The sequence below is a fragment of the Chiloscyllium plagiosum genome, chromosome 6, assembly GCF_004010195.1.
Source record: "Chiloscyllium plagiosum isolate BGI_BamShark_2017 chromosome 6, ASM401019v2, whole genome shotgun sequence".
Taxonomy (NCBI): domain Eukaryota; kingdom Metazoa; phylum Chordata; class Chondrichthyes; order Orectolobiformes; family Hemiscylliidae; genus Chiloscyllium; species Chiloscyllium plagiosum.
The window spans coordinates 27,255,853-27,270,064 of record NC_057715.1 but is presented as its reverse complement, the minus strand read 5'-3'; the positions used below and the strand labels follow the sequence as shown (position 1 = coordinate 27,270,064).

The 14,212-nt window shown below is 41.5% G+C and overlaps 1 protein-coding gene across 4 annotated transcripts in view; it reads left to right on the top strand.

Moving 5' to 3' along the window:
- tbc1d4 (TBC1 domain family, member 4) overlaps positions 1 to 14,212 on the top strand; it is a 284,961-nt gene that overhangs the window by 159,118 nt on the left and 111,631 nt on the right. For all 4 annotated transcript variants that reach the window (XM_043691389.1, XM_043691388.1, XM_043691390.1 and 1 more), the window contains exons 6-8: positions 5,353 to 5,444; positions 6,699 to 6,809; positions 8,804 to 8,923. In XM_043691389.1, coding sequence (XP_043547324.1) covers positions 5,353 to 5,444; positions 6,699 to 6,809; positions 8,804 to 8,923 — 323 coding nt within the window. The remainder of the gene's footprint in view (positions 1 to 5,352; positions 5,445 to 6,698; positions 6,810 to 8,803; positions 8,924 to 14,212) is intronic.

Below are 14,212 nucleotides of genomic sequence, written 5' to 3'. Positions count from 1 at the left end.
CAGGAGGATCCCAAAAACAACAATGAGATAGTAACACCTGCTTTAGGTAGTGGTTGATGTTGGTCCAGGAGAGGGATGGGCATCTCATCCTAAAGATAACAGCGCTGACATGCACAACACCTGCAATGCACCACTTTAATACGTGCCTGGATTATGTCGTATGTGCTCATTGGAGGGGGACTCAAAGCCACAATCGTCTGACTCCGGATGTGGAAATGCTGGCAACTGAGTTACATCATACCAAGGGAGCCCTGGACCTGTCTGAGTGAGAGGGAAATGGCTGCAGAGCTCAATATGAGGGGAAGTAATATGGAGGCTAGAATTTGAAGAGGTCAAGTAAATTGTGTCATACACGATATTAATGTGTCGGAGACTGCAAGGAGGAAGAGTTAATATCAATGCAGGGAGAGCATGGAGGAGAAACATAAAAGAAAAACTAATAAGTTCAAGGCTGAAAGCTGAATCTGAGCTCAAGGATATTAGAGTCATAGAGTTATACAGCATAGAAACAGACCCTTCGGTCTAACTCGTCCATATAATATAGAACCTAGAACAGTACAGCCAATGATGTTGCACCGAACACAATGCCAAATTAAACTAATTCCCTCTGCCTGCCCTTGGTCCATATCCCTCCATTCCTTGCATATTCATGTGCCGATGTAAAAGTTTCTTAAATGCCCTATCTGCCTCCACCACCACCTCTAACAGTGCATTCCAGACTCCTACCACTCTCTGGCTCAGTGGTTAGCACTGCTGCCTCACAGCACCAAGGATCTGGGTTTGATTCCAGCCTCGGGTGACTGTCTGACTGGAGTTTGCACATTCTCCCCGTGTCTGCGTGACTTTCCTCTGGGTGCTCTGGTTTCCTCCTACAATCCAAAGATGTGCAGGTTAGGGCAATTAGCCGTACTAAATTGCCCATTGTGTTCAGGGATGTGTAAGTTAGGTGCATTAGTCTGAGGTAAATGTAGAATAATAGGGTCTGGGTGGGTTACTCTTTGGAGGGTCAGATTGGACTTGTTGGGCCAAATGGCCTGTTTGCACACTGTTAAGGATTTTATGATTCTATCTCCTTTGAGCTTTCCCCCTCTCACCTTGAATGCATGCCCCCTAGTTTTAGGCATTTAATTCGACTGGGACAACACTACTATCATAGGGCAAGCCAGACAGAGAACAGCCAGGGAATTCCTAGAGGCATGGCATTCATCCACAAACTCCATCAACAAACACATCGACCTGGACCCAATATACCAACCACTACAGCGGACAGCTGAAACTGACAACCGGAAGCGGCAGGGACAGACCACTATAAACACCGGAGGAAACATCAAAGAAGCGCTTCGCAGGAGGCTCCCAAGCACTGATGATGTCGCCTAGCCAGGGGAGGAAACGTTTGCAACAAAAACTTCCAGCTCGGCGAACAGAACCACAACGAAGTGGTGGAGGCTGTTCAGATGTGGTACGGAACTAAAGCTCAGTTGCTTTGCCCCATTGGATATGTGATGCTGGTCATTAACATGCAAACGTCTGTTATCTAAGTGTCCTGACCAACACCCTTCCCTCAGTCAACATCAAAAAATGCTGATTTTACATGAGTTGTCATTGGTTTAAACTTGCTGGCAACAAAATAGCTGTGGGGGAGATTGTAGCATTGTGGTAACGTCATTAGAGGAGTACTCCTGAGGCTCCAGCTAATACGACACTGATTTTTAAATTCAGTTAATAAATCTGGAATATAAATGTTGTCTCAGCAGTGGTGGCTATCTTTGATTGTTGTAAAAACCCATCTGGTGACCTTTACCCTAGAGGGTAGAGTGTCATCCTTTTCTTCTCTGACTTCTTTGAGATTCTAGGCGCACTTCACCGCTGACTGTGAAATGGCCTCGCATGCCTCTCAGTTCGAGGGTAATTTAAGATGGGCAACAAATACTGGCCTATTGCAAGAGGTGCCACATCCCATGAAAGAATAAAAGAATTAAAAGATATAAGAACACTTAAAAATGTAAAGTTAATTGACGGAGAAGCTCTTTAAATGCCTAAAGAAAATGAAAGGCAGCATATACACTCATCTTTTTGGATAAGACAAAATTTGATAGTTCATTTTAAAAAGCTTTTTTAATAGACATTATTAAAAAAAAAGTTGAGAGTGTGTTGCTGGAAAAGCACAGCAGGTCAGGCAGCATCCGAGGAGCAGGAAAATCGATGTCTCAGGCCGGAGCCCTTCATCAGCATGAAGAGCTCCAGCCCAAAACGTTGATTTTCCTGCTCCTCGGATGCTGCCTGACCTGTTGTGCTTTTCCAGCAACACACTCTCAACTCTGATTTCTAGCATCTGCAGACCTCACTGTCTGCATTATTTAAAAAAAGCAATATGAACATGATGAAGAGCTCTGCTAATGATACTTTGCATATAAGCACGGAACATTCGTTTGTACCTTGCAGATTAAAAGATTGTGTATTTTATTATTGGGCTTGATCTGGTGCTGGGGCACTGGTGCTGTCTTGTTAATCCAAAACTAGGAATGTCTGGAAATCAGCAAGGTCTCTGCTCCTGTGCATGCAGCTCAGAGTTTACCAGGAATGAACACTTCTCCCTCTTAACGCCTTTAATCAGAGCATGCAACACTTAGGCCTGGATTTTGTCTGCAAGTTGGGGACGCAAAGTTAAGAGAGTTCCCAGTACCACAAACCCTATGTTTGGAAGTGGTTCCCTAAACAATAGATTCGTGATCTGGGGGTCAGATTAGATTACAGTTTGAAACAGGCAACCTCATTTGCTTCTCTCTACAACATGGAGATTTAACTCAAAATGATTGATTGATGGCTGTATGTTAGGTGGCATAATTAATAAAATAAGTGGGAGTATAAAATTGCAAAGGGAAGCTGATGGAATAATGTGGAGTGGGCCAAATTACAACATGTTGGGATGTGTTAGACTATGCACTTTAATCCTAAAGAAAACAGACTGGAGTGTTTGCTAATAATAAAGTCCATGTATAGAAATCACAAAATATGAATGGATAAATACAGCAAGTAATTTAAAAGTCAAATGAATCGTTTGCCTTTATCTGAAGGTAGCTGGAATATAAACTAATAGGGGTAAATGCAAGGGTAAATGTAAGGGGGTGGGTTGCTCTTCGGAGGGTCGGTATGGACTTGTTGGGCTGAAGGGCCTGTTTCCACACTGTAGGGAATCTAATCTAATCTAAGGAATCTAATTTATGTCACAGTCGTGTAGGCCTGGTTAGAATGCATCAGGATAGATTTTTGTTAGGTAAGTGTATGAGGGACATAGATCAAGCATGGGTAAATGGAGTCAGGATGCAATTCAGCCTTGATCTAATAGGGTAGCCTTGCAGGACCTGAATTCCCTCTGCTCGTCCTGAGCCAGTTTAAAATGAGCCTTCAGCAGAGGTGGGGAGCAAAGTAGGGCAGAAAGATAATACTGCTCAGGAGGTTTTAAAATGCAGGTTATGAAATAATTGCTAAGGATAAGCGTAGAGTATTGGAAACAATCTCTTTATGCTTCATTTTCTGAATGTCTGTAAAATGGAAATGGCATGAACTGTGCAATTGATTTCAGAATCCACCCTTGCTCTAATAAGGTAACATTTCAATTTTTAGGTAAGTCCCTGTTTAATGTTTTTTAATGTCATAAGTCACCGGGGTCTATTATCTCGTTGAACACTTGTGATTCATTTTATCTTCATTTCGTGTGTGGCCTGATTTTTGTTATTTTGGATTAGTCTCTCCTGCTCTTTAACCCACTGATTTGCAGCTTCTGTTCCTGCAACACTGCCTGACCTATGGCCTTTCCTTCTCCCTGATCCATCCTTTCACTGAACCTCCCCCCTCCCCGACTCACTTCTTGCCCCTTCCCTCTCCTGAACTGGTGTTCCCACTCAAGATCCCAAACCAAAGGAGTTGTAGAAGCCCAGTTCCTGGAGGTGCATAAATGCTGAGATCCTTTTAAAGCTGTCGAAGCTGCTTCTGTTGCCTTTCACTGACACCGCCCATCTCCAGAGCCCTCACTCGCAGTGAAAGGTCAGGAGATGGAAGTGGTGAATGGGAGATTTTGAAAAACACTCCGCACTTCTGCACCTGCTGCTCTGGCATTGAATCAGGATCTTGAGCAGGAGCATGGATTCAAGGTGAAGGAAATGGTGAGTAGCTTAGTCAGGAGGGGGAGAGTCTGTGTGTCAGTGTGCAGGGAGGGAAAAGATCTATTTCAATCGGGAGGGTAATGTTTAGGAAGCAGGATCAGCAGTGAGCAGGAGGAACTGTAATAGGAAGTTGCATTTTTCTCACATTTTTAAAAAAAGTTTGTTTTGCAACTTACTTAATTTACCAGTGTAGGATTTTAGCAATATTCAGGAGTTAATCTTTTAGTGTTTTGTTTTTCGGATGAACAGGATCCGACTCAACCTAACTGCAGCTTTTGCATGAGTTTTGATTGGAAGATGTGATTGTTCAAATAACTTCACTTAAAGTTGCAGCTGAAAATCTCAGATATAAGTGAGGACTTGCTCTACACTGCATTTAAGCATGAGAAATATCTCAGTGATTGAAAAGAAAAATGTTTAATTCTTGTGACGAAGGCATTGCTGGCAAATATGGCATTCATCGCCTGTCCCTAGTTGTCCATGAATAGGTGCTGGTGAGATTGGGTTGTAGGTACCTGGAATGCACTGCCAATAGAGGTGGTGGAATCAGGCTCATTAGCAATGTTTAAGACACATTTTGATAGACACATGAATGGGAGGTGAACAGAGGGATAGAGGGCAATCCGTAGCAGGTCTAAATAGGGATTAGGAATCAGTGCAGGCTGAAAGGCCTGTTACTATGCTGTATTTTCTTTGTTCTTCAAGAGGGTACTGGGCAGCTGTGTTCCTGAACAATGACAGTCCATGTGATAGTTGGTCCCACACTGCTGTTAGATGGGGAACTCCAGAGTTTTGATCCTGTGATGGTGAAGGAAGGGAGATACATGTCATTGTCAGCATCATCCGCGCCTTAAGGGGAACTGGATAGGATGATGTTCCCATAAACAGGTTGCCTTGCCATCTTAAATATTGAAGGTCATGAGTCTGGGAGATTCTATCACACAAGCCATAGCAAATTGTTTCAGTGTAACTTGTACATTCTGCAGTACAATGTCAGGTTATGCCTTAGTATCTATAACAGGGAAAGAGTTATGTGATAGCTTTGATAGCTTAATATGACTGCAAGTATACAGCAGTTACTTGAATTTTACATCTGCTTAGCCTGAGAAAAAGCAGAAAGAATTGCCAGTTGTTTAAGCAAGTACAATTAAGTGATGCAATGATCATCATAACTCTGATTTTATTTCAGGTCTCTACCCACCAAGAGCCAAGCTTGCGATACAGAGGCATGTTTCTCTTTTGAGTGACAATGAACAAGCTGATATTTTTGAACGTGTTCAGGTAGCAATATGGAGACTCTCAGAAAGAGCCCATTAAAATTATACATTGCTTAAAGAAGGTTGTCTCAGTAACTGTGGCTTGCAGATTATTCATACATTGTTAAATTATATAAATTCTTAACAAAAGATTGGACTGAAATTTCTGATTTGATCATTAATTTGTGACTGTAATCTAAATCGTGATAATTTTTTTAAACTTTATCTCCGTTTAAAGGGCATTGTTTGCTTGTAAAGACCCCCTGAAGGTTCAGAAATAATTCTTCTTAACATCTATGTCCTCATTACAGATGCTTTTTCCTTCTTCACTAACTCTAGCCCCATATCTTACTGCCAGTGAGATTATTTATGAGGAATTGTATACTATACCCACATACTGTTAAACCACCCATGTCAGCATTTCTTCTTGTTAGAGGACAAAGACTCTAAAGCAACAATGTAAAGAACATGGGCCTACTCATCTACCAAAGATGACACTGAAAAGGATAGTATTTCACCCTTCATTTCAAATTTCACCTCATGTTTGTTCTTCTGCAGTCAGTTAGTTTGTGACTCCCCATAAATGGCTGTCATTCAGATTGGGAGCTTGGATTGAATGGTGGATTGCTGTAGACCATGAGGTGTATGTTGGAAATTGACCATCACTCCCTTCTTAAAGTCTCAGCTTTCCATCAGTCTGAGAAGTGAATAGACTACTTTGAATCCAAACTTGGGAATTGCCCTCACATTGCTCTGAGATAGTGTCCAGGTGGTGGGGTGCCGTATGCTCTTTGGAAAGTTAAGACATCCTTAAATAAATGGTAGAGGGTGAAGAAGAGAGGTTATGTATTCAAATACTACTTGAAGTGCAAAAAGTGGAAGATGGAGTCAAAAGAGAGCTAAGCCTTCTCAAGGAGAGCAATAGGACATGATCTGCTTTGTGTAATGCTATGACTTGTGCATTTGGTTCTCCATTGTTCATTGCTGTTAAGACACTCTGTACCAGGAGTGGAGCCTTGTAAGTTCTGGCCCCTACCTGAAGTAATTTTGAATATTGTTTATAATTCAAAGCCACCCTTTGGACTTCGGCTATTGTCAGTAATGTATATGCCTTTTATGGCACACACACTGAGATTGAAACAAAAAATTAATGTACTGTAACTTAAAGCTTCCACAATTATAGTAGAAACCTTTCACAGTTTAAGTAGAACTGGAAATAACTGCAGAATAGTTAGATAACTTATCGTTACCAATATTAACAAATGATCTGTATTGACAGAAAATGAAGCCAGCTGATGACCAAGATGAGAATGAACTGGTGATCCTCATTCTGCGACAGATATGTGAGAATAAACAGAAGACCCATGCCCATCTTGGAGAGAGCCCCATGGTATCGCAGTTTCTTCATTCACGTTTTCAAAGAGAAAGTTGTGACACTTTGACTGCAGAGTTATGCAATGTCATTATTTTTCAATATAATGTTCCGTTCACAAGATGGCCTCCAGCAGCCATGTATCCAGGAACATATGAATCAGGAGCAGAAGTACGCCTCTCAATCCCTTGAGTTTTCTTCACCATTTAGTAAGATCATGGCTGATCTAATTGTAAGCCAATTCCTGCCTATCTCAGTTAACCTGTCACCCCTTTGCTGAACAGGAATTGATCCACCCTACCTCAAAAATCTTCAAGGACTCTGCTTCCATCACCTTTTTCAGGAGGAGAGCTCCACAGACTCAAAACCCTCTGAGAGAAATAAAAGTCACCTCATCTATTTCAAATGGGGGACGCTTCACTCTGAAAAAGTAGGCCCTAGTTTTAGATGTTGCCATAAGAGAAAATGTCCTCTCCACATCAAGCTGTCAAGACTCCTTAGGACTTTATATGATTCAGTCAAGTTTGTTTGAATCATATCTTTCAATCACGCACTCATCTGATTGGATTTCAAATACAGGTGTGAAGGAAATTAATTCAAGAACATTTATAACTAATTAAGTAATTAATTGTGAGCAAAGCCCTTTGAGATACCATGAAATACATAGGTTAGAGTCTTATGAGACCCACTACACTGGGGCAAGTGGAGCACTGGAAGGGAATTCCAAAAGCCCTGTGGGCTGACACAATCCCACCTCATGTCAACCTTACTAGAGGTTGCTGAGCAACAGGAGCATCTACCACCTGGCAGCTGTTGTTAGCCATCAGTAATATTTAGCTGGTCACTTGGGGCCATGTTGTAGAATTGCACAGAAACAGAGCTTTTGGTCCATCTAAACTAAGTCAGTCCCACCTGCCTGAACTTGGCCTTTATCCCTCCAAACGTTCCTTATTCATGTTAAAAAGACATTTAGATAAGTACATAATAACTATAATCCACCACTTCCCTTGTAAGTTCATTCCACATACAGACCACTCTCTGTGTAAAGAAATTGTCCCTTTTGATTTTAAAAAAATCTTTCTCCTCTCAATTCAAAAATGTCCTAAAGTCTTTAAACCCCCCACCATAAGGAAAAGACACCTGCCATTCACCTTATCTATGCCCCTCATGATTTTATAAGCTTCCATGAGGTCACCCCTCAATCCCCTCCTCTCCATTAGAAAAAGTCCCAGCCAATCCAGCCTATTTTTCAAAGTCAAACCCTCCATTCCTGGCAATGTCCTGGTAAATCTCTTCTGAACCCTCTCCAGCTTGATAATATACAGGGCGACCAGAACCGGACAAGTACTCCAGAAGAGGCCTCACCAATGTCCTGTACAACTTCAGTAAAAAATCCCAACTCCTACACTCAAAGGTTATAAACAGTGTGGGATTTTGCTGATGAAAAAAGGCTGGACACACTGGGGATGGTCTTTTGGCGAATCAGAGGGCCAAAGAGACTTCCCTCATTGATCCTCATCATCCTCCTGAGGAGGGGGAATGCCCTCATGTAGTACCCTGATGTTCATCTGTCTGCTAGAGCAGTGCTCATCTTGATACTTTGATGGTAAAGCTGCCAGTAGGACATTGCTGTGGGCTCTCCCATTGAGAGAGCCCACAACATCCCATGATGCTGTTGAAGGAAGTTTTTCAATTGACTGTCTCTGAAAACAGTTTACAAATGGTCAACAAGACACCACAGCAGGATTGAAACTTGCTTTCAGTCCCAACCTTAGAAAGTATATATTGTTATGCCTTGGATGAAGCTGCTGTACAAATGCAAGTGAAGTCTTTCTTTTATGTTTACTGTGCTTTAGGCTGATGCGAAACAGATCCCAGCATTTTGACCTGCATTTTAAAGCAGTGTTTTGAATCATTAGTCTGACTTTATTTGGTGTGTCTGATTCAGTGAACCTGCTAAAACTCATGTTCACCTCACCTACTAAACAGTCCTGTTTTCTTCCCTTTCAAAGCCTGTGCCAAATAATATGATTCCAGAGCATTCTGCAAGCACAGGGAGATTTAAACTTGATGTCCTGAAAAACAAGGCCAAGAAGTCTCTAACCAGCTCTCTGGAAAATATCTTCTCACGGGTAAGGTGCACAACATTTAGTTTTGACCATTAGTGTGATTGGTTTGCCAGATTTTATGCCCATCTCTTGAAAGGTCAATTTGTGGTACCTGTTCAAATGTTGAAATAGGGTGTCTCTCCATGTTGGATTTGGCACAAATGTATTTTGCCCAATAAAATACTAGTGAATTCAAGGAAAGGTGTTACTGTTGGTACTTGGCATCTTAAATACTTTATGCAATGCTGCCTCAAACTACTCATATGTGACACAAGGATTGGATAAGAATGTTCTGTCCATAAATACCACATGGAGATTGAAGATAGGGAATTATTAAATCTTCGTGCAAAATATGTATGTAGTGAAACAGCCATCTTTGCTCGTGATCAGATTTTTTTGAGGTATCTGCTGATGTGCTATAAATTCACCTCCAATTAGATGATCATTGTGTATTTCAGACTAGGTTCCCTATAGTGCAGAAACAGCCCAACCAGTCCACACTGACCCTCCAGTGCAGGTTAGCATGGCCATTTCACCTAATCTGTACATCTTTGGACTGTCGGAGGAAACCGTACAGACATGGGAGAATGTGCAAATTCCACACAGACAGTTGCCCACGGCTAGAATTGAACCTGGGACCCTAGTGCTGTGAGGTAGTAGTGTTAACCACTGAGCCACTGTGCCACACTTAGCAAAAATGTCTGATAAATACTGCTTGTATCCCTGTGACAATATCGTTGTGAAATCCAACTGCTGTTTTTACTGAAATAATTCAGTCCAAATCCATTTAGAAGTTTTTCTCACTAATTACAAAGCAGAACACTGTTGCTGCTGGGAATCAGAAATTAAAACAGGAGCAGCTGGAAATATTCTGCAGTAATGGCAGCATCTGTGGAGAGAAACAGAGTTAACATTTCAGGGCTGTGACTCTTCATCAGAATGTGAACAATTAGAAACACAATAAATATTAAATAAACAATAGAAACAGTATCGCACACATCCCTTGCTCAAAATCTTACTGTCGCTCACTTTTGCCGTTTCTGATAAAAGGTGACAGACCTAAAATGTTAACAAATTTCTCCCTTCACAGATGCCAGTTAATTTGCTAAGTTGCCCTGTTTTTTCCTGTTCCTGTTTTTTGTTATTAGGTATGTCACTTTTTGCCTTTAGTCGGTTGTTCACACGATTTTTGGATTCAAGGAAAAAGAACTGTGACCATAAGACAATAACCTGGAGGAGCAGAAGTCTGCTGCTCTATTCAGCAACTCCTGCCTCTTCCCCATAACCCTTGATTTCCTTCCTTATTAGAAATCTGTCTGTCTCAGCCTAGAATATGGTCAGTGTCCCAACCTCAACAGTCTGCTGTGGTAAATAATTCCACAGATCCACTGCACTCTGAGAAGAAATTCCTGCTCCTCTCTGTTTCAAAGGTGTGCCCTGTTATTCTGAGATTGTGCCCTCTGGTCCTAGACTGTCCCACAAGGAGAACAACCTTTCTGCATCTACCCTATCGAAGAACCAATAGTAAGCTAACTGGGCTATAGTTATCTTTTATTTGTCTCTCCTTTTTAAGGAAAGATGTTACATTGGCAGTTTTCCAATCCCATGGGACTTTTCCAGAATCTGAGAATAGTTGGATGATTACTACCAGTACATTCACTATGTCTGCAGTTATTTCCTTTAATATCCCAGGATGCAACCCATCAGGACCAGGGGGTTTATTGATCCTTAGCCCCATTAGTTTCTTTAGTACCTTTTCTCCAGTGATAGCTGTTGTATTTTGTTCCTCCCCTCTCTTTGCTGGGCTACTGGATGAAGGATTAATAATCCTTGATTATTTAGTAATTGTTAATGTATTCTACTGTGAAGACTGATGCAAAGTGTTTATTCAATTCTGCTGCCATTTCCTGATACCTCATTGTTATTCCCCTTGCATTCCCATTATTATTTCCTCAGCCTCATTCTGTAAGGACTTTGGCTTTCTTTCTTTATATATATATTAATGGATGCTGAAGTTTGACTATAAAATCTGACATTGAAACAATGAAAAGTGAGAAGTTCTCAGGAAGTCTGACAACATCTGAGGGGAGAAACTGTTAATGTTTCAAGTTTGTGACCTTTCAACAGGACTGCCAGCCTTGCTGTGGTTTTCTAATGTTTTATTTCATTTCTATTCTGTCTTACTGTTCTGGTGCCCATATGGCTTTTACTTGGAGGCCTATAAAAGGATGTGCAGTAAGAACTGTGAAATGGGAATAAAGTAGGTCACTATGTTGAAGAGTGAGCTATGGGCTGCCTCCTGTAAATAAAAGATGCTTGGGAGCAGTATTTCATTTGTTCCTCACTCAAACTCTTGTCCAGTGCTGCAAGCATATTCCATTCCTACCACCTCTAAGCTGTGTCTGCACCAGTGAGATCTCCTCCTAACTGTGTCTCTTTCACCCATATGTCCTCCAAATGGTGTTTCTTCCATGATCTCCCATTGTCACATCCAATACTTCCTTTAAACTATAATTTCCCTTCACCATGTTTCATCTATGAGCAGGTTTCTTGTCAAGATTACCTTTGAACTTGCCCTTCATGCTTCCATCTTGTTTAATTATTAAGTACCCAGTGTTCGATAATGTGAGTTAAGTAAGTGGTCTATGCTTTGTTGGTTAAGTCTGTATGTGACTTTCAAATAAACAGATGCACAAGAAACTATTGAAAGCAGAGCTGGAAGAATGCTGTAGGCATTTACAAGCATTTTATGAAACTCTGAATAAAATTCTTACATTCAAGAATTAGATTCCCTACAGTGTGGAAACATGCCCAACAAGTCCACACCAACCCTCCGAAGAGTAACCCACCCCCCCCGACTAATGCACCTAACACTATGGATAATTTAACATGGCCAAGTCACCTGACCTGCACGTCTTTGGAATGTGGGAGGAAACCGGAGCACCCAGAGGAAACCCACACAGACACAGGGAGAATGTACAAACTCCACACAGACAGTCACCCAAGGCTGGAATTGAATCTGGGATCCTGATACAGCAGTGCTAACCACTGAACCACCATGCCACCAATTATTGTGATCTCTGAGTCAGCAGGTGTTTCTTCTATCTTTACACTAGGCAGAAATGAGATTGAAGTCAGAATGTATTTGCCTCCTTTATTGCACATGGCAGTATGTTTTGTGTTGAAAGAGATGTGTGTTTTCTTATCCTTAGAGTGTGGGATCCAGTAAAATAATTACTTCAGCAAACCTTTTTGAATTTCAAAATGGGAAGTTTTTTCCCATACACTTCGCCTGGATTAAGTGTAGTGTCTCACACAGTGCTTTCATGTGTTGGTAGAATCCAAACCAGTTGGCAAGATTGAAATCAAGACGTATTTTCTTTTGCAGACTGAGTTTATTGACCTCCTTAATCTTATCCATCTCATGCCAAACCCAGTATACATGTGTCCTCAGACAAATAATAGCCACCACCTTATTCTATTCTTAATCTAAATTAAAGATTTAGAAAAGTAACACTGTGAATAACTAGTCATTAACAAGTTAACCTGTTTTTGAAATTCAAGCTTTTGACAATCTAACTAAAATTAATCAAAGAAATAAATGTTTCATTTTTATCTTTTATGCTATATAATGTAATGCAATCAAGTATTATGCTATGTTCCCTTTTGGAAAAAAAATCCACCTGTAGAAACATTGACTAAGCGGTTGAAGACATTATCTATATTTTCATATCACAATATTTGATACCAATGAAAATGCAGGATTTTGCAGATCCATAGCTTGTGATATTTTTCTTGGCTTTGAGATGTTTGCCAAACATTGTCCATGTTTCCATTGCAGAAGGCTAGATAACAATGCTTGTCCTGTGGACCATGAGCTTGGTGCCAGGGTTGAGATATTTGTCCCTGAAGAAGGGCTAATGCCCGAAACGTCGATTCTCCTGTTCCCTAGATGCTGCCTGACCTGCTGCGCTTTTCCAGCAACACATTTCCATCTGAGATACTTGTCCTCAGTCAACTAATAAAGGGTATAAAATCATGAGGGGCATTGGGTAGAGTAAATAGACAAGGTCTTTTCCCTGGGGCAGGGGATTCCTGAACTCGAGGGCATAGGTTTAGGGTGAGAGAGAGGAAACATTTAAAAGGGACCTAAGGAGCAACGTTTTCACACAGAGGGTGGTGTGTGTATGGCATTGGCTACCAGAGGAAATGGAGGGACAATTACAATATTTAAAAGGCATCTGGATGGGTATATGACTAGGAAGGGTTTAGTGGAACCAAAAGAGAAAATGCTGGAAAATCTCAGCAGGTTTTTTTCTCTCCTTACAGATGCTGCCAGACCTGCTGAGATTTTCCAGCATTTTCTCGTTTGGTTTCAGATTCCAACATCCGCAGTAATTTGCTTTTATCCAGGGTTTAATGGAATATGGGCCAAGTGCTGACAAATGGGCTTAGATTAATTTAGGATATCTGGTCGGCATGTGCGAGTTGGACCGAAGGGTCTGTTTCCGTGCTGTACATCTCTATGATTCTGTGCTGTGTTGGGAAGTGGAAATGCGATTGAATTTCATTGTTGATATCTGCCCTTGCTGGAAAAAGGTTCCGAATATATAAGAATTGATGCATGTTGTCCAATGGCTCGCCGTGGATTTTTGACAGTCTCATGGCTATATTGAGCAGTGGGGGGGAAGCAGGTGAAAGATCTTTGTTTTGCTGATGTTTCTCCCATTCTCTCATATGCTTTAATCACTGACTCTCTCTTCAGAACCTAAGCCATTGGGATGACTTTATCATTATATATATCATCAAGAAGCACGTTTTTCTGTGCTGTATATATCCATCTATGTGATAAGGCTGGCAGTCCCTTATCTGGCACCTCGAAGTTTACACAAAACTCTTTCCAGAGTTCTTTCCAACTCTTTATTTGGCATCCTTTATCAACTCTTCTAATTTGTCAGTATCTAGAGACACCTTTTCCCTGCAATGAACTCTCATGGTATCCCTGGCCTGTTCCGTGGTTTTTATTGGAGGAGAAAGTGAGGACTGCAGATGCTGGAGATCCCAGCTGAAAATGTGTTGCTGGAAAAGCGTAGCAGGTCAGGCAGCATCCAAGGAACAGGAGAATCGACGTTTCGGGCATAAGCCCTTCTTCAGGAATGAGGAAAGTCAGTCCAGCAGGCTAAGATAAAAGGTAGGGAGGAGGGACTTGGGGGAGGGGCGTTGGAATTGCGATAGGGGAGGGAGGTCAAGGTGAGCGTGATAGGCCGGAGTGGGGTGGGGGCGGAGAGGTCAGGAAGAAGATTGCAGGTTAGG